This window comes from Equus asinus, chromosome 2 (genome assembly GCF_041296235.1).
Source record: "Equus asinus isolate D_3611 breed Donkey chromosome 2, EquAss-T2T_v2, whole genome shotgun sequence".
Classification (NCBI taxonomy): Eukaryota; Metazoa; Chordata; class Mammalia; order Perissodactyla; family Equidae; genus Equus; species Equus asinus.
Genome location: NC_091791.1, coordinates 162504483 through 162525121, shown reverse-complemented (window position 1 = coordinate 162525121; position 20639 = coordinate 162504483). Strand labels below are relative to the sequence as shown.

Below are 20639 nucleotides of genomic sequence, written 5' to 3'. Positions count from 1 at the left end.
CCCACAATAAAATAAATGAATGGTTCCAAATGTCAATAATGCCAAGGATGAGAAACCCTGCCTTAATCCAATCAGAGATTTTGTTGAGGTTAAACTGATTTGCAGCCTTCATAGACTCAGTCCATCTCTGGTTCATCCATAGACTTCCAGGATTAAAACTGAACCCTCAGGACTTCTGATTCACTTATGTAAGATTTAAATTTAGAAATGATGGAAGTGAGCATAGAGAGAACAGGACGTAAGGTTTCCATTTTGTGTGGGGATGTTTAGTAGTACTAGAGCAACTCTAGAGTATTTTCCTGATCATAGGCCATGTTCCAAGTGTTGTGATCCTAGAGCCAGCAGTCAAAAAATGGCTTCTGTATTTCCCAGTTCTATGATTGCTATGAAGACAGTAACTCCTTTGATATACCAATTTATTGGTGATGTTTTAGGATTTATTACTAGATGCCACCTCAAAGGGTACTCCTAAAGGCTTTTCCATGATTTTGTAAGCACCTAATGCCATGTACCACCCCTCAAAGAAACCTAAATCAATAAATGAGAAAAAGAAAAAAAAAATGGTTTAGTTATCTGTACCCAAATAATGACTGACACATCAAATGCTTGTCATTGCATTCAGAGTGAAAAGATTTTTCAGTGAACTCAAATTTCTCCCTAAAATTTAAAAAATAACCATTAGGCATAACCACAAACTCCCCAAAACTTTAAAATATAAAGTTAAGTAGTTTCATGACAGTTTCCCATGGAGTATAACAGCTTCCTTTCCTCCCTCCATCAAATTAGGAAAAAATAACTAGGTTTTTAAGGGTCTATAAAAAACACTTAACAGCATGATACTTTCTACTTAGTGATATTTTACCACACAAAGCCCTTTCTTCAGACTCTTGAGCATCTTGCCTTAAGTCAATAGGAAACATCAGATAGTTACTCTCTTGCCTAATGCCTCATAAAGGCCTTTCTTTGAAATTTGAATAAATTGAACTTACCTTCACCTAGAATACAACATTTTGCCCTTACTAACCTCTCCAACTTCAATTTCTGCCATTTTCACACTCATTACTATGCTACAGCTACTCTATTCCTGTTTCTGGTTCACAAATGTACCAAGCTCATAAGATCTTTATGTCCTTGAACAGGTCATCATATCCGCTTACAATTTTCTGTCCCCAGGTAATTGAATGGTTGGTTTTTTCAAGTCATCTAGATATTAGCTAAATACTACTCAACAAGAACTTGCTTAATAACCAAAAGTAAAGTAACTACCATCTCTCAGTCGAACTCTATCACAGTATTCTGTTTTATTTGCTTCAAAGTACTATATCTTTCAGATTTTATTGGGTTTTTTTCAATTTTATAGTTTAACCTGTCTTTATCCAATTGAATGTAACCCCAGGAGATGTGAAATCTTACCTGTCTCATTCATACAACTAGAATAGTGCCTAAAAATTGGAAGTGATTAATAAATACAGTATTTGCTGAATGACTGACTGATTCAGTGCATTCAGGAATAAGTGATATAATTAATTCCAATTAGGCTTTTCTTTTTCTTGCTATTCCATTCGGCAAACCATGTGCCGACTCAATAACCTCCTCATGGAAGCTTTCACTTCCTGGTTGCGAAGAGTATAGATTACAGGGTTCATCAAAGGAAAGATCACTGTGTGAAAGAGAGAAACCACTTTGTCAGCTGGGAAGGCTCTGAAGGGGCGTGTATAGATGAAGATGGCAGGTCCAAACATGAGAAACACAATGATAATGTGTGTGGTGCATGTGGAGATAGCCTTGTTCTTCCGTTCAGAGGAATGCCCCTTTACACGATAGAGGATGACCACATAGGAGGACAAAAGTCCCAGGAAGCATAGGAGGGTGAGCAGGCCACTGTTGGAGACCATCAGGAGCTCCACCATAAAGGTGTCTGTACAGGCCAGCTTAATGACCTGTGGCACATCACAGAAGAAGTTATCTAGCTGGTTTGGGCCACAGAAGGGCAAGTGGAGAATAAGGGCTACTTGTACAATGGAATGGGCAAAGCCACCAAGCCACAGAGCCAACAGCAAGGCATAGCAGACTCTAGGGTTCATGAGATTTGAATAGTGTAAAGGGCGACATATGGCCATGTAGCGATCAAAGGCCATCACAACAAGAAGAAACATCTCTCCTGCTCCTAGGAAATGCAAGAAAAACAGCTGAGTGATGCAACCTCCATAGGAGATTACCTTCTTCTCAGAGAGGAAGTCCACCAGCATCCTGGGAGCCACAATGAAGGAGTAGGATGCATCCAGGAAGGCCAGGTTTCCCAGAAAGAAGTAGAGGGGGGCTGTGAGGCCAGGGTCTAATCTGATGGTGAGGATGATGAAAAAATTTCCAGGGAGGATGATGAGGTAGAAAATTAAGACTAACACAAAGACCAGGAGTTGAGCGTCTTGAGACTGGGTGAGACCAAGGAGGATGAATTCTGTCACCACTGTGCTGTTCTCCCTCTCCATCACCTCTCAGTCTGCAGAATAACAAAGGACAAAATATTATCTGTTATAACCACCTTTTCACCTATTCCATAGCTCTTCTCTGGATGAAAACAATATTTGCTACATCAAACACTTCCCTACTTGAAAATAACTTGTGCACTGTAACTCTCCTTTATTTTCCTGATTCCTTCCAAGGAATCTCTCCTTCTCATGTAACCATGTGCTTCTATATATTTGTCCTCTTGTAGCAGTCTGGGCTACTTTGTTTGAGGTATTTTAGAAATTTCTTGATTGAAACAAAACTTAACTATTTTCAAGTTTGTCAGGGTTTTTCCTATCGTTTTTATTTTGTTTCTGTTCTTGTTAGTGGTGGTGTACTGTCTCTATTATTTAGAATAGTTTCTAGGTTTTGGTCCCTTCTCTTTATCCCCACAGAGCAGTGTGTTGCAGGTGCTTCTTTCTTTCAGTTCCTGTAGAATCCCTAGTCCCTGGTCGGTAGCTATAGGCTTTGTTTTCTGAATCTGTGCCTTACTGGTTCCCATCACATTGTTCTGCTTTGGCATGCTTGTGCATTCTTACTCCAAACTAGTCACCAGGATCTCAAGCAAGAACTCTGCAGTTCATCTAACTTAGAGGTATTCCCTTGTTACACCCCTGATTGTATCCCAAATCTGCATCTACTCCACACCCTATTCTTAAATCCTAATTAATACTAATCCAGTCTTATTTGCTCACCCTATATCCATAACCTACTTTTCCTCATATCTCAGAATGATAAGCAAATGATATAATTCCCATTAATCATGATATTGCTTGTGTAAATATTTCCCCTTTTCAGGCTATAATCTGGTCTAAATAAGAATTTTATTCATTCTGGAGACATCCAGAATTAAAGTGTAGTCTACATAGTGGTCTCCAGAGTAGGGTGTGCTTACCCCTGAGGAGTGCACAGGATAATCCATTGGTGTACATAAAAATAGCGGACCTTCTCTATTATTATAAATTATGCTTTAAAAAATTTTGTATTTATGATTGTTTTCTAGTTTTTATATTACTTTAATTATAGAAATATATTTTATAAATAAATATTAATACACTGTGATATCTGTGCCTCTTTGGCTGTTGATATGAATGATTTAAAAAATGAAAGACTTAGTTATAAGATTATAAAGATTGCTGTATACATTTTATATGCAACATACAAAAATATATCCCTTGATTTTTAATTACATACAATATTTGTTCTTCAAAAGTGCTATGCATACAATGGAATACAATTTAGCAATAAAAAGGAATGAACTACTGATATATGCTATAACATGGATGAGCATCAAAACATTATGCTATGTGAAAGGAACCAATCACAAAGGACCACATATTGTATAATTCAAGTTACATAAAATGTCCACACAGTGTAAATCTGTAGAGACAGAAAGTAGAGTAATCATTGCTTGGGCCTAGGGTGGGATGGGGATTGACTACTAATGAGTATGTGGTTGGTTTCTTTTTTGGGGTGATGAAAATGTTGTAAAATTATATCATGTTGATGCTTGAATAACTCTAAATACACTTAAAACCATTGAATCATACGCTTAAAATGGTAAATTTTATATGTTGATTATATCGCAAGAAATTTTTTAAGTGCTAATGAATGAAGAGGGGAAGACTGGAGAGAGAAAAATTCCCAATTGAATTTTAATAGAAATTGTTAGTAGCATCCTTAGAAAGAGGAGCCAGGAAGAGGAAAAAAAGGAAAAGAATAAAGAAAAATCAACCTTAAAAAGTCCAGAAAGAGAACTCATGGGAAATTTAGGCCATACATTGATGTTCTAGGGCACTCCTATTAGGAAACATCAGAACATTGGTTCTAGGAGATTAGTAACATTTGTAACTAGCAACCAAACTTTATGGAAAAAGAATTTATAACACGTGGGCACATATTTGTGAGTACAAATACATATTCACTAGAAACACATATATAGTGAGTCCAAGCAAATTGATACAGGAAAAAACTCTTTGGTGCCCTTCATATTAGCTTAGGAGCTTCCTTCTGTCTTCTACCCACTTCAACACCTATTGGCCTCTGCATTCATTCCTTAATCAGCCTATGGAAACTTGCTCTTAGAAAAGTAAGTCAATAGTTCCCCCCACCTATTCTTACATTTTTTGCATTCCAGGTGCTCACTTAGAGTTATTTCACACTTCTTTGGGTTGACAATTCCAAGACACAGGGAGCACTGAGAATTATACTCTGTTGCACTCTTCCCTTGTTTTATTTTCTGTCATCCATCTCTATCCCCTATCTGTTACTAACAGATGGGATCCCAAACCACATAAAGTCTGTAATCCACTTTCCCTCTCCCATTCTTATTTACGTATCTTTTGTTCCAGTGATTCTCAAATTGCTCTCATCAAGGAGATTGAGAATAGATGTGCTTCAGATGGACATTACTCTGACAAAATGAATTCCAGAAAATTGTACAAAACAATGGATCTCACAGGGACAAGCTTTTAATTCTAGTCAGATAAGGCAAATAAATATTGTCAGAGTAGACTAAGACCTGAATGCTTTCATCATCTCTAACCTTCCTTGTTATTTCTTCTGACACAAAAACACATCTGGCCCCGAAGACATGCAGGTAGAGAGAGTGCCCATATCCTTCCCCTTTCTCAGAGTGTAGACACACAGCATCTGCAGGCAACACTGAGCATACCTGGATTCCAACTGCTATCAGGCCAGCTCCTGAAGCCAAGTGTTTGCGGACCTGATCACCATGCAAGTGTCTCACTCCTTCATCTTTCCTCATTCTTTTCTTCTTGCTTACTTTGTATTTTTTATCTTTTCCCATTTCCTTCCTGCTACTGTATCTTCATACACTCATATTCTCAGTTATTCTTTTTACATTTGCTTTAGCTTCTTTTATTGTTTTATTTTTTTCTTGCCATGTCTCTCCCAATATCCTTTGCTTTTCCTTCCTCATTGCTCTCTTCCTTACCATTCTTTCTTCTTTCTCTCATTTGCCCACAGTTTTTCAATCTTAGATCTTTATCGCTTTGTTCTCTACATGCATTCTACCTCATTAAATTCAATGCCTGTCTTTCTATTAATTCTGAGATTATAGATTATTTTTCTCCTTCCAAGGTAGAGTGAGAAGGTGCCTCCTAAGTGTTCTGTTCCGATGAATTTCTCTACAAATTGAAAATGCTTAACTTGCTCCTCAGTGCTGCGTCTTTCCTCCTGAACATTATCCTCTTTGAAGTTTACTCAGCCTCAACCATTTATTAGTTACTTCACATATTTTGTCTCTAACTCATTCTATTAAAAGTGAAGTAATTTATCTTTGTGCTTTAAAATAAATCTCCTTAATATCACCCCTGCCAACATGAATAAACTTAATGAAAATTCAAAAAAGTAGTATCTGTTACTGTATTGATTCTATATTTCAAGTTGTTGAAAAATAATATTTTTCAAGTTTTTGAAAAATGTAGATGAGGCAGAAGAACATGGAAAAGACCTAATTGATACTAGTGTTGAAGTTCATATGAAACATTCAATTTCACAAATCTTTACGCAGACAATTACTTATCAATTAGATAGGATAGTTAAACTGAATAATGGAAACCTTTATTGTCCTTTAATATTCTAAGGTTTTAGACAGTATCAGAAACATTATAGGAAGAACCCTGGCTTGGAAATTATTCTATCTTATTTAAGTCACTATTTCTGCAACTTGGTAACTATATAACTTTAGGCAAGTCATTTAGTCTTTAAAAATCTGAATTTTTTTAATCTACAAAGGAAAAATAATATATCCATTCTTTCTACTCCACTTGCTTGACATGAAGTGCAAATGAGAGTAGCCAATTCATATCTACTTAAACCGAACTGAGAAACATTCAGTGATTAGACAAATTCCAGTAAAAAATGATAAACTGACACTATGTCAGTAAATCTTTTGTTGCTGCCCTGGATTTAATTCCAGAGGAGAAGTGACTGCTTAAATCTGAGTTACTTCAGGATAAGAGCTTCTGGATGTTCAAGGAAGGGTTCATGTGAAGTTTTCTTGTCTAAGTCAGCCAGGGTTTGTGAATCAAGACTTTCTTGCTGGAAGATCCCTAACTCTGAGCCTTATATTGGTGTATGCTACGACCATATGCAAGAGAAAAAACTCCTGCCAGCTGAGTGTGGGAACCAAGAGATTTGGAACATTGTGCAGTCAGTGGAAATTTATCTCTTGGACTCAGCCTCCCCCTTCTCATTTGCAACCTGATTTCCTCCTCCCATTTATCTCTGATTTAGCAAGGGGGAAAACAATAAGCCATTTGAATGATATCAAATTTAAATCCAGATGGTGAATCTCCCAAAGCTACTAGTATTTTTGCTTTTTTATAATAGTGGAATTAAATATTTTACCCCTTTAAAATGATACTAACCATGAGGATGATATGGCAAGAGGTGTATTTCTGAGACAGGGTAGAAAGTGCTGTATATCTGAATTTAGATCTCACCCTTTTTCTGTTTCTGCAGCATTGTTCTATTCTCATGCATCTTAAGGCAGCAGTTATTCCAGATGAATAGCATGAATTTCTTCTTCTTCTCAATTTCTTTTAAATATGAAGAAAGACCAAAAGTTTCACCTTGCTGGGGGTCCAGTGCTACCCCCAAACAAATGGCTATCCCCTTCCTTCTGACAAAAAGGAGATTAACTGATCATTCCGCAATTATTCTTTAAATATATGTTCTCATGGTGGAACATCACAGATTCTGAAATTTGCTCTACTAATGTGTGATGCAACAGAAAATGTGCTTTGGGATTTTGTAGCCACCTTTACCTTGCAGAATATTTCCAACGGGAATTATTAGAATGTCATCTATAATTAGGAAAAGGACAAGACAAGGGCATTTTAAGGATTAAATATTCAAAACATGTGCCAGCTAAGGCCCCGCTGGGTCATGCTAGGATTTTGAATTTGACATTTTATCAGTGTCAGTGATAACAGAATGGCACACATATTTATTAGACATAATGTAAGTAGTAAGCCTGAAGAGGTTTTTTTAGATCTTATTTTATAGATCATATAAGTAATAAGAAGGCATTGATGTTTAATAAGAAGGTAAGTAGTGAGACTAAGTTCATGGTAAACATGGTAGTATCTGCATATTTTTGGTAGAGAATAGTTGGTTAGAGAGAGAATATATTACACTTAAAAAAGATTTTTCACGAATAATTCTCCTTAAATAAGACAGTTTCATGGTGTTCTGTGAACTAGTTCCTCTAGGTATGCATCCTCTCAAAAAAAAAGAATTACTCTATTGAAAGCTTGGTATTTACACTTATTCACTCTTTTGAATACGTAGTTCTTGAGTTCTACTATAGCAAAATGAGGACATTTCTGTTTTTCAATTCTACATAGAAGAAACAATATTTAATCACACAAAAATCCATTTAATTTAGTTTAGAAAGAAACATGGGATAAATCTGAGTCACATTACAATTAATGTAACAAACAACTTCCACAAAAAGAAATACAATATACAGTCAAGTATACTTTCATTCAAATTTATGTTCAGTTCAGCCTGAGATGTCATGGGAGATGTTGAAAAGTGGAAGAGAGAGGTAAAGAGATGGAGATAATGTTGTCTTCAGTTTTTTTCCTATTATAATCTGTGCTACAAATAAATATCTTTGAACATAAGTCATTTTGCCTATGTGAAAGTTTATTTGTAGGATAACTTCCCAGAGAGACAGAAAGCTAGAAATATAAGATAATTGGAAAAGAGAAAAGAACAGAGGGAAAAAGTGGAAAGACATACATAGAAGAAATAGGAGAGAAGATGAAGGGACAGAGAAATCATATCCACAGAGACGCATGTACTGCAAAGCCATGTAAAAAGATACAGCACAAGGAGGGGAGGGAAAGAAGAGGAGAGATGAAGGGGGAGAGAAAGGATGAGAGATCTTGGAAAGGCAGTGTTTGTTTTGTTTTTGCTGTGTTTTACATAATTATAGACTTCTCAGAATTTACCACAATGCTTTATAATTAATTAAAAGTAATACTAAGATCTTAACTAGTCTGCAGGTGTCCTCTCCTCTCTGCTTAGAAAGTGTTTTATCTTACGCAATTTTATAGCATTAAAAAGAAGGGGGGGTGTGTGTGTGTGTTTCTCAGATTTACCGGAATTATTTTGCCTAACAAGTTCACCAGTAATGGTGAAAATACCACAAAAATGTAACTCAAAGACAAGATTAGTGTCCTGGCTTCACCCATGATAGTAGTTTCCGGGGAAAATTTTATAAACTTCCTCCAGGATTTCCAGAAAAATTGGAAATGAATTTCTTTATTTTACCAAAAGTTTTGAGCATCTATCATTTGGAAGGCTTATTGTATTGGTGGGTCAGTCATTTAATACTCATTACAAACACAAGGTCCTTGGTCTCAGAGATTTGACATTCTAGCGGAGGGAACCAGTCAAAAAGCAAAGAAAGTAGGCAATGAAATGTTGGGGAATAAAAGACTATAACAGTGTACTATGTTGGAGAATGAAGGGAGACAAATAGGGTGTTATTTTTTATTGAGTATTAAGAAAGTCTTTTCTGAGAAGGTGATATTTAAAATGAAGTCTGAATAACTAGACAAATCTAACTATGGGGAGATCAGAGGATAGGGCATTCCTAGTAACAGGAAGGTCAAGAACAAAGGCCACGAGGGCGGAAAATGCTGGTGCATTCAGGAAGAGAAAAGAGACTAGGGTAGAGAGAGACTGTGGGCAAATGGCAGAAGAGTATAAGGCAATGCCAGAGAGGAAGGCAGAGATGTTGCATAGGATGTGGCGTTTGGTCATTATTCTAACCGTGTAACTATAATGAGGACTTTTGTAATCTGAAGATCCTTCTGGCTACTGTGTGGAGAATGGATTTGAGGCACACAAGTGTAAAAGCAAGGAACATAGTTGGGAGATTTTGCAGTCTCATGCACAAGGGATGTTGGTGACTTAGCCTGGGTTGAGGGGGTGAGGAGGAGGAGAGAACAGTAGAAGGAATAAAGAGAACTCGGAATATATTTCGATGGTCAAGACATTTGGACTTACTGATAGCCATGATGTCTGAAAAGAGGAATCTGAAATAACTCAAAAGATTTTAGGTGGTGTAACTATGAATAATATTGCAATTTAATGACATGGAAATGACTCAGACAAGATGAGATGAGTGATAGGACAAACACAAGAAGTTTTACACATAGATTTAATATTTGCATAGGAAATATGTTTGCAAAGTTAAGCATTCTTTTAAAAGTAAAAATTATATTCAGTGAGAAAACTTCCCAGTGCAATTTCCCACCCACAATCCATGCTACAAGAGAGGAAACTATCATTTGTGTGAATTTTCAAAAATGTGACTGTATAAGTAAAATGTTTATATACATTCTTTTTCCTTCCTTTTGAACATACATTTGAAACATATCATACACAATATTTTGCACCTCATACAGGAAGAGAGAGAGAGAGAACTTAAGAAGAAACGCTTAGGATTAGTTTTCAAAAGATTTTAGAGAAGATGTAGAAGGCCCAGAACATTCTCTCCAAATGGCAGAAAAAAAAGTTCTCCATGTAAGAAATGACCTCTGAATAAATAATAAATCAACGATTTGGCTCCAATACACTTTGTTAAGACTTCAGAAAGACTTAAGGCAGTGTGTAGCAGAACATCTTGGCTAGAAAGTAGACCTTCTAGAAATCTGACAGATTTAGTCCCACAGGAGCCAGGTATACTTAAAGTAAAAAAATATCTGTCTCAGAAAGAATTATGAATGTGGCTTTTGGAGCATAAATTAAATCCCAAAATGCTTCCCAAGAAAGGCACAAAGTTTTTTGAGCAAGATTTCAACAGGAACATCCAAATCTTCTTCACGTGGTGGTGACTAAGTTGGTCAACTCGGCACAGATGCCCTAAGATGGCTTCCCTCACGTGTCTTGCACATCAGCTGGGGTATGACTGGACTCTTACTCTATGTGCTCTTTCATCATTCAGGACCTCTCTATGTGGGCTCTCGTTTTAATGAAGGCTGATATGGGCTTCTCTGTAACATGATGTTCTCAGATGTCTAAGGCCATGAAAAAGTAGTTTCAAAGACACTTTATGCCTAAGGTTGGAAAATCCAGAATTCCACATCCACTATGTTCTGTTAATCAAAGCAGTTCCAAAGCCAGTGACAATTTGAAAGGAATGGAGAAATAGAATCCACCTTTTGAATGTGGGAATGACAATATCACATTGCAAGGAATCATTCACATAGAGAAGGGAGAAATTTGTAGTACAAAACTCTTTTGTTGAATTTCATTTATCTAATTAAGTCACAAAACCGGACCAGATGGATTCTACCTTGATGAGAATAGCTTCAAAGAAATGTGGCCATTTTTTGCAACCTACCACAATCAGATGCAGTTTATTCTTGATTTCTTCTAAAAGATTCCTTAGAAAGAATATTTGCTGAGTTATTTCAACAAATTTAATTTAAATTTCAGCAAATAAATTAAAAATTATTTGTCTGTAGTCTTTTGTGTGGCAGTTTTCCCAAACATGAATATTTGGGTTACATTGTCTTGCCTGAAGGTTGTTTTTAGGCTTTGCTTCACTGCTACATACATTTAATTAATAATGGGTAATTAGTTTCTGGAGTGATGCATGAGTGACCAACTAGATTACTACCCAGAGGGAACTGTATGGGTTACATCTCTCCAAATCCTGATAATGAAAAGTCCCTTTCTCTAGGATAGTTTTTATTTTCTTCTTTTCTTTTTCACGTTTTTTAATTTTAGTAAAATTTGCTGTTTTAGTTTGTGGTTGAAGGATCAATATCTTTATTTTGAAAAACAATCAATTTCCATTTTTACAAGATGTAATAGCAAACAATCTATCGTGTTTATATTCTGATTAGCAAATAAGGTATGAATAGGTGACAGAGATTCTAATATTTTAGTCAAGTCAAAGGGTTCTTGATAGTGTAACACAATCTGTGGCTTAAAATATTGTTTTATTTTACCATAAATTGCTGATACTGAAAGCAAAAGATAATCAGTAGTTTGAGGAAAAAAGAGAGAATAAACCCAAAACGATTTAAAGAGAAGACGGGGAGATGGGAGTTAGTTGGCAAGTCTGGTGTTTCACTGGGAGGTTTACAGGCTGATTCTGAGGCAACAATACAAATGAAAGGAATAGCTACAAGCTGGTTCTCTGGTACCTATTTCTCCTGTGCTACCCTGCCTTACCAAAGCTTCTATTCCAACCATGTCCTCCATGATTCAAGTTAACTCAGTGCTTTCTAGCATTCCAGAAGTTTCCTTCTCTTTCTTCTATTTTAGTTCCTCAATCTCTATGTTGTTCTGAACTTAGTAATACTTCATTACTCTACAATTATCTGTTCTTGTTTATTGCAAGCTGAAAATTTTAAGAAAATATCCCTTTGTAGTAGCTGTACACTGGAATTTGAAGATCATATCAGGCAGTGGTATCTTTCTAGTGGACTTTAATACTAGTTGTATGGAATATAGAGTAACAAAATAAGTTCAAGTCTAGCTTGTTTACGTATGGAGGCATGTTAAGGTAACAAGATAAAAATAGAATTTATCATTTTATTATTTATATGTATAGATATTTTCCCCCTTCCTTCTTTTTTTTTCTTTCTGTCTCACTTTTTTTATTAGATGGATGTTTGATCCTATTGAGAAGCCAATTGTCTTATCATTTCTAGGTAAAAAGAAATCAATTCAATATTCAGAAATCATAACGCAAAACCAGCTATCAGGTTCTTAAAACAAAAATAGTATTGAGGAGGGAAGCAGATCATCATAGGAGATAATTCAATATGAGAGAACCACTACAATTCCACAATGGACTTTGATATGCAAACTAAGTCTTCGATTAATAATTAAAATATTTTTAGATAAATAGAACCTCTGGGATTTTTCTTATTAGTCATTCACCTTTATCTATAATGAAATTGTGACAGGATTCTGTTTCACTCAAAAGCTTGACACATTCCCTTGTCAAATAAGAAGACTAGAGATCTATCTAGTCATATGAAACAACCTATGTCTTTAATGATTATATTCCTCAGTTTGAACTGAGAAGTTGACATCTATAGACAAATATAGACTAAGAGCCAAATGTTCTCCACTACATTTTAATTTATAAAATAAGATCATTTATTGAGGTTTCAGTGCCAGGGAAAAGGAAAGAACTACACAATAAATAATTTACTAGTGAATCGGATTTATTTTGCTGAAAAGAAAATAATGAATTGCAAAATACTATTAATTATTGTGCACTACTATACAGACCTAAGGAACTCTTTGGTAGCTTACAAAGAAGTCCTTATTTCCTGTGGTAGAAAAGTAGACATAGACATGTTTAATTTTAACATGTGAGACAAAATTAGAGACAAATAAAGCACCAAAAGTGCAAAAGAGTGGAGAATATAAGAAACAAACAAGATTATCTATTAATAGGCAAGCCAACAGAATTCCTTTCCCTCAGACCTACATTTACCTTGGAGAATGTAATTAGTCATTGGCTGTAAGAACTTGTAGTTGGCTAGAAACTCACCAAAGGAGAGAAAAAAGAGATTTCTGGTAGACAAACAAAGTAAGTTATGCCTCTATAATAATTAGTATCATTTCCACAATGTGGTAAAAAGTTTTCTTTTATTGTCACTACTGTTGAAAGGATACCATCCAATTTTACTTTAACAACTTTATTTGTTGTTTCTGTTATTCTTTTTCTTTTCACCCTGCTGTTTTTAGATTGCATTTATATATGAGAAATAATTTACAAATGCTAAGATGAATAAATCTTAAATGTATAGATTGGACATTTTTCCCTATACATGGAAACTTACTATTCTCTGTTTTGTCAAAGTTTTCCTGATATTTTTCCTACTTTTTTAGAATACTCACAATGAGTTTCCTGAATTATTCACATTTTTCTTCATTCTCTTGAATATGAGCATCTTGTAAAGACTTCTCTCTATTTCTTCCTTTTAGCTCTCACTTGTATTTGTGTTCTAAAGGTAACTTTTATACAGAGATTTTCTAAATCTCTAGTTCTAGCCACTAATTCTCCTTCGCCAGCTCTTTCTCTAGTTGCAATATTCTTATTTACATGCTCTGCCAACACCTGAAACTTGAAAAGAAAGCCCTCTCCATTCTACTAACAATTACGAGTTGCTAGTTTTTCTGTGATTATCAACGATAGTATGAGTTATTTGGATACTTGGGATTTACTTTTCTTAATATTCATCATTCTTAATCACCATGTAGTGCCAAATATTACTCTGCAATATTATTTTGAGAGCATATATCCTTTAAATTTTCATGGAAATTGTTGGTAATAGCTCACTGTAAAACAGTTAGGTGATCTCCCAGTGAGAGAGGATTTGATGTTTCAAAAGCTACTGCCTTTTCCTTCCAACTAACATAAAATTAAATGCCATCTTCATTATGTAAACTTCTAACTAGTTTACTCTCTACAATATTTTCACTTACTTGTTCTAAAGGCACAGTACAAGGAATAACACATTCAGGGGATTATTCAAAATTAAAAGTCTACTTTTCATTCTCTGTGTTGCTCTGTATATGATTCTGCATACTATTTTCTGTCTCTTTTATAAAGATGTGAACCCCTTTGGAGGCAGATCTGTTGGAGCGCTGGGAATCCAGCTTTCAGTGGGAGTTGTTAAAACACTGAGGCTGCTGCCTGAGTGTGACCAGGAGAGATGTTTACACTTAATTTCTGGACCTGTAATATGCTGTCATTTTCTCTGAGCATTGGCTTGATTGAAATAGTTAGGCATGAGAGCATTGGTTGATTGCTTGTGATATAGTAAGTTAGGTATCTTTGATTTAAAAGACGCTTCCTTCCCCTCACATTCCTACCAAGCTATCTTCTTACCTTCCTTCTAACAACTTGGTGGGTAATTTTTAGAGGAATAATCTCCAAAATTTTCTGAATATAACATCCTCAACATAAAAATTGATCTGTATATGTTATAAATTTACAACTAAAAGGATGTATTATATACAGCATTAACATATTCAGGAAATAGAAATTTAAAAATTTTAAATGAGTTATGTTAGATAATTTAACATTTGATATTATGCATTAATAGCACTACTAACTGTTTTATGCTCACTAAAATATTAATCATTATTTTTTTGGATCGAATTACCTTCCTATGAGATTTTCAGAGAATATCTATATGGCACAAAATAGTTTTATAATCATTACCCCTTTTACTATAAAATAAATTCCTGCTTTACAAGATGTTGCTTTTACAAAATTAGTCATACTGATGATCCTGGTGTACAGTGCACCACCGACTTCAAAGTCTGTTTCAATAGCTTGCCGTCAAAGGATGTCATGTGTAACTTTCAAATTGGTTGACAACTTTGTCAGTAATCTCCAAGTCCTTACTTAATTCCAGTCAAACTCACCACTTAACCCATGGCTTAATGTAGATTTTTGTCATAGGCATTGCTTTTATTACAAGAGTCATTACAGTGGATGAGAATTTTTTATCTACAAATGTTAAAAATCATCCATACTTTTATATAAGGCAAAAGTCCTTCCCACAAGACATAATTATTCTATCACTTGATTTGCAAATCATTACAAACGGTTTCTGTGTGCTTTTTTTATAGAGTTTGATAATAAGGAATGCATTTTATTTATTATCTTATTGCTTATTTTAGCCATGTTTAAAGTGGCAGGAAACATGTTTTTTTTTTCCTGATGGAATGTGGCTTTTGTCATTTTGTTATTAGTAAGAAGCATTCAACAGCACTTTTTAATATATTTAGTGAAAAATTCAAAGCCTTCCATTGATTATCATATGACCATTAATATTGCAAAGAAAACTATAGAGATTTATTTTATGTTTTATACATTTACTTTTATAAATGTTTTGCTAATCATGATCACTAGCTAATCTATCAAGGTACAGTACAGATTGTCAAGTTCATTCTTAATAATAATGGAAATACATCCATATTGTAAAGAAATGTTTCTTAAAACTTTAGAATGTTTTTAGTCCCCTTTATAGTTAGTTCTGATAGTCACTGTTCTTTTACTTTGTGGTTTAGCTGACAAAGTTTATATTATGGGTAGAATTGTCAACTCTGCTATTTTATAATCATTTAGGTGAGTTTTAATAATTAGAATTATCTTCTATCCAAGGTTTATTTGCAGAATTCTTTGTAAGTCTATTGTAAAGTTTTGAAGAACAAATTGGATTAAAATAAGATAATATAGAGTTCATCTCTCCTCCCCCCTTACTTTGGTCACCAAGGCTATAATACACAGCAGTATGTTCCAAGCAAATGACTCCAAAACTCACACATTTCAGAAAACTTTAAATATCATATAGAACATGACCAGGTAACATGTAGATTAATTTAGAGTACCCAAAATACTCCGCGCATTAATTATTAATAAAACTTATTTAACCTATCTTTTCAAGTTAAACAGTCATATACAGATGTTCCTATTTTTTTCCCATACCTGATTGATTGGTTACAGCCAGCTTAAAATGTATTCATCTTCCTTTGGGATAATGGGTTTAATTTTGTTGTTTTTGAGGAAGATTGGCCCTGAGCTAACATCTGTGCCAATCTTCCTCCACACCACCACAGCATGGTTGATGAGTGGAGTAGGTCTCTGCCTGGGATCCAAACCTGAGAACCTGGGCCACTGAAGTGGAGCACACAGACTTTAACCACTCAGCCATGGGGTGAGCTCCTAAATAACTTTTTTAATGACTGTGTAAGTCAGTCTTCTCTTTTACTTCAACTATGGATTCTGACCCAATTAAATATTCCTCCAGTTTCTGTACTATTAGTTCTTTACTTCTTGGTTAAATATTCACCCTAAGTTACTGGTCAGGGCAAAATTCTGTTATTATTGAAATATGCCTTCTCTGTCCTCAAAGGTTTAATACTCTCAATTTATATTAACTTTACTGTATATTCTCTGGTACCAAGGATTGTATTTAGCGTACACTGCTACCTCTAGTTTAATGTCTTAATTTTGGTTGATTTATTGAGTGCATTTGCTTCCTATTCTCTAATTTCCTTCAACTCTCTAGTGTTGAATATACTATCCTTTGATTTCCTCTAAGGAAAATTCTGGAGGACAAAATTTAGATGTTCTAATTTCAAATTTGTTTTCTGGGAGCATAATTGCTTATAGTACAGATATTGTTCCAAGAAATAAGGAAATTCTTTATTCATGACTAGCTCTCAAGTGGCTAAAATGGGGCCATGAAATACATATTGAATTCAGTAAGAATCAAACCTTTCTTGGGCCCATACTGTATGTCAAGAATGTGCCCTTTGGGATCTCAGAATCTTATTATTAATGACTGACCCCAAATAGCCAAATACTAAGTGTGATGATACAGGTATGCAATAAGTCAAACTTTGCTTTATAGAGTTTGTGAATTTCTCACAAAAGAGGCCACCTTTCCCAAAAGAGACAACTGATGTTGTAATGATAGGTACAAATTTTACTGTACAGAGAGGCAAGAAGAAAACTTTAGGCAGAGATAATTATATGTAGAAAGGTATGGAAGTATAGAATATTCTGACATATTAAGTGAACAGAAAATAGCTAGTATCTTTGAAGTAAATGATAGCTTGGTAGTGAAGGAGGGAGAGTTTTTGATGAAATTTCCCTTACAAATGTAAATGTATCTTATAAAGGGCAAATTCTGCTTTTCAGAGCTTCCCTCCTGTCTGCAGTTTCTTAAAATTAGCCAGCCCAAAATGATCCTTATGCCAAAGAGACACATTTTAGGTTGGACAATTCTGATCCCCCGGAGTATATACCTTGGAGTAGAATTACTGGGTCATGGGGTATGCTTATCTTTTAGAAACTTCCAAAGAGTTTTCAATGTGGTTGTACCAATTTACACTCCTACCAACAATGTACAAGGGTTCCAGTTGTTCCACATACTTAACAGACTTTCATACTCTCAAGCCTTTTTAATTTTAGCTATTTCTTTCGGCATGTTGCAGTACTGATTGTGGTTTAATATACATTTCTCTGATTATTAATGAGGCCAAACACCTTTTCATGTGGTTATTAACCATTTAAATATTGCCTTTTGTGAATTATCTTTTGAACTTTTTGTCCAAACCTTATGAATTCTTGACAACTTAGATGAAATAAGCTAATCCCTTGAAACCAAAACTTATACTACTGACAAAAGAAGAAAAAAAATTTTGATGTTGTGTATGTATTAAAGAAATTAAAACCACAATTTAAAATGTTTGATAAGATAACATAAACTCTATCAGAGAAAGAAGAAACACTTCACAAATAGTTGTATGTCTATAATAAATCTGATATTAAACCTAAGAAGCATCTGAAAATATAATAAGATATGAAAACTACATGAACATAAAGCAAAATGTTATAAAGAAAATATTGACAAATCAATTATATAAAATATGTCATGACCAAGTTCACTTAACATTTGAAAAGCAATTATTGTAATTCATCACATTAACAGAGTAAAAGCGAACAACATATAATTGCTATAATTGATGCTTAAAAACCATTTGATAAAATTCAATCACCCATTTATAATTAAAAAAAACTTCTCAGTAATCTAAAAGTAGAGGGAACTCCCACAATTTGATTAAAGGTAGTAACAATAACTATTAGCCAATATTATAGTTAGGGTTGAAAAATGTTGAGACCAAGAGAAAAACATCCAGACAAAGCAGAGTTTAGTTAAAATAACCATGTATAGCTAGTGACTACTAACTTGGTCAGGCCAGGTCTAAATAATTTGATTCTTTCCTGGTCAAATCAAAATAGGTGCTTTGGTTACTGATGGGGTTTCCAGAATGAAGGCCATGTTGCTGTTTGTAAATCCGCCACAATAAGTCCTGAAGACAGTAAAACTCAGATGGAAAAAGGGAAGGGGAAATCTTCATGGTAGATCCTATCAAGGGCCCCTTATTTAGCATGGCAGAAGGAATTAGACTCAGAGGCTCAGTGATATCTTTAGATGTTGACAGTCTCTTATGCTAGTGGTCTTGCAAGTAAATTGACCCTAGATAATGGAAAATAAACCACTCTCATCTTGAGCACTCGGTCATGGAAACCTTTATGGGAACTTAGAGGAAGATTAAGACAAGTCACGTAGAAACCACCCAAAAAAGACTTGATGCTGAGCCAGGAGATTGGAATGCTAAGGTCCTAGTCAGATATTTTAGGGATTCCTGGAACCAGTTACTTGGGATCATGAAATAAAAGAACATGGGAACATCCAAACAAAGAAAAGATGGACTGAGTGATGACATCCTTCTCTCACACCCAATGAAGACACTACCCTGGACTGAAATCAGCATCCACAGTGGGGAAAAAATCTGAAGATGATTTTAAGCAGAGTTCTCTGAAGACAAGGGGCTATGCAGAACCAGCAAACAGATTATTTTGGACTCCTTCCAGAAACCCCAGTAGTCTAAAAATGGGTTTTCAATAGAATTGACACCTGTTCAGCTCTAGGATTTGCTTATCCTCTAACAGAAGAAATCACCAAGAATACAATTAAAGGTTTATAACGCTGGAGAGTCTATCAGTGTACTTTATGTGGATACAATTCCTCTGATCAAGAAAGGCACTTCACTGTTATTAGTATACAAAATTGAGCAAAGAAACATTGGATTATATGGCTAGTTCACATTTCTCATCATTCTTAGAGCAGTAGTCTCATTGAAAACTGAAACAAGCAATTTAAAGTTACTTCAAACAGAAGTGGATAACGGCATGAAAAGTCCGGCTGAAATTATTGGGTAAATGTGTTCTTCAGTTGGATATGAAAGAACAAATGGGGGGGGGGGGCCGGCTTGGTGGCACAGCAGTTAAGTTCACACGTTCTGCTTCTCCGCAGCCCGGGGTTCGCAGGTTTGGATCCCGGGTGCGGACATGGCAGCGCTTGGCAATAAAGCCATTCTGTGGTAGGCATCCCACATATAAAGTAGAGGAAGATGGGCATGGATGTTAGCTCAGAGCCAGTCTTCCTCAGCAAAAAGAGGAGGATTGGCAGTAGTTAGCTCAGGGCTGATCTTCCTCAAAAAAAAAAAAAAAGAAAAGAAAAGAAAGAACGAACAAAGGGGATACTTGACAGGAAATTTTCTTAGAACTGGAGATGAGAATGAGGAAATAGGAGCTTTATACCTTTTGTGTCTTCTGTTTTGATAGGACCAGTTGTGGTTAAAATAACACCAAGCCTGAAGTTAACATACAGTAAATGTTAGTTATGTTTCTGTGATTGATGGATTTTTAATACTCTGTACATAAATTTTTATATGGTTTTATACTGCTCCTCTTAATTGTTTTCCATAAGTAAAACATAAATTTCTGTAATTATGCAATGCCAGAAAAGAATTTTCTCTTGTAATTCAGGGAAAACAACATGCCATCTTTAATAATTCCCACTGGTGTTTGATCATCAGTTGGGTATTATCAGGTCTCAAAATACGTCATTTCTTTGTTACTAGCCTCTCAATATTCATGACCCTTTTTTTCAGAGAAAATATTCATATTTGCCATTATTTTAGGGATAATACCATTATATTTGAAAACAGAAGCTCTCCAGGTTTCAACGTCTCCTGAGTCAAGGAATGTTCTGAAATACTTTGTAGAAGTGGTAAGTCATGGCACACATTTTAACTTACAGTAAAACAATAGAGAATCATTTCTAGATACTGGTTTTTAATCACATTTTCCATAAGTAGAATTAAATTTGAAAAGTCATTTAGAAGCTGAATAATATGATAAAATTATAGAATTCTAGAGGACATTATTATTCTAGTTGTTATAGAAATATAGCATATTCTCATTATAAGGGTGATAATGGACAAATTAAATAAAGTTGTATACTTTGATACACTTCAAGTGACTTTATTTTGCATCTGCTAAAGAGTTTCCATGTTAAACTACATCATGTCAACATCATTACCAGTCAAAATTTTACAGCATTCCCAATCCATGCCAAAGAGTGATTACTTAAGAAGAAGAAACTGGCTGAATGTAATCTTCACTTTTGTTTTCAAAAAAATTTGTTATTCCCTTGTGCTTATAAATCTACCAGACCTAACACATT

General features: G+C 34.9%; 1 protein-coding gene across 1 annotated transcript; it reads right to left on the bottom strand.

Annotated features, from left to right (window-relative positions):
- Positions 1 to 1553: 1553 nt before the first annotated feature.
- On the bottom strand, positions 1554 to 2489 carry LOC106833439 (olfactory receptor 4N5). The gene has a single exon (XM_014844630.3). It carries the CDS (start codon positions 2487 to 2489, stop codon positions 1554 to 1556), a length of 936 nt encoding a protein of 311 aa, XP_014700116.2.
- Between the last annotated feature and the right edge of the window lie 18150 nt (positions 2490 to 20639).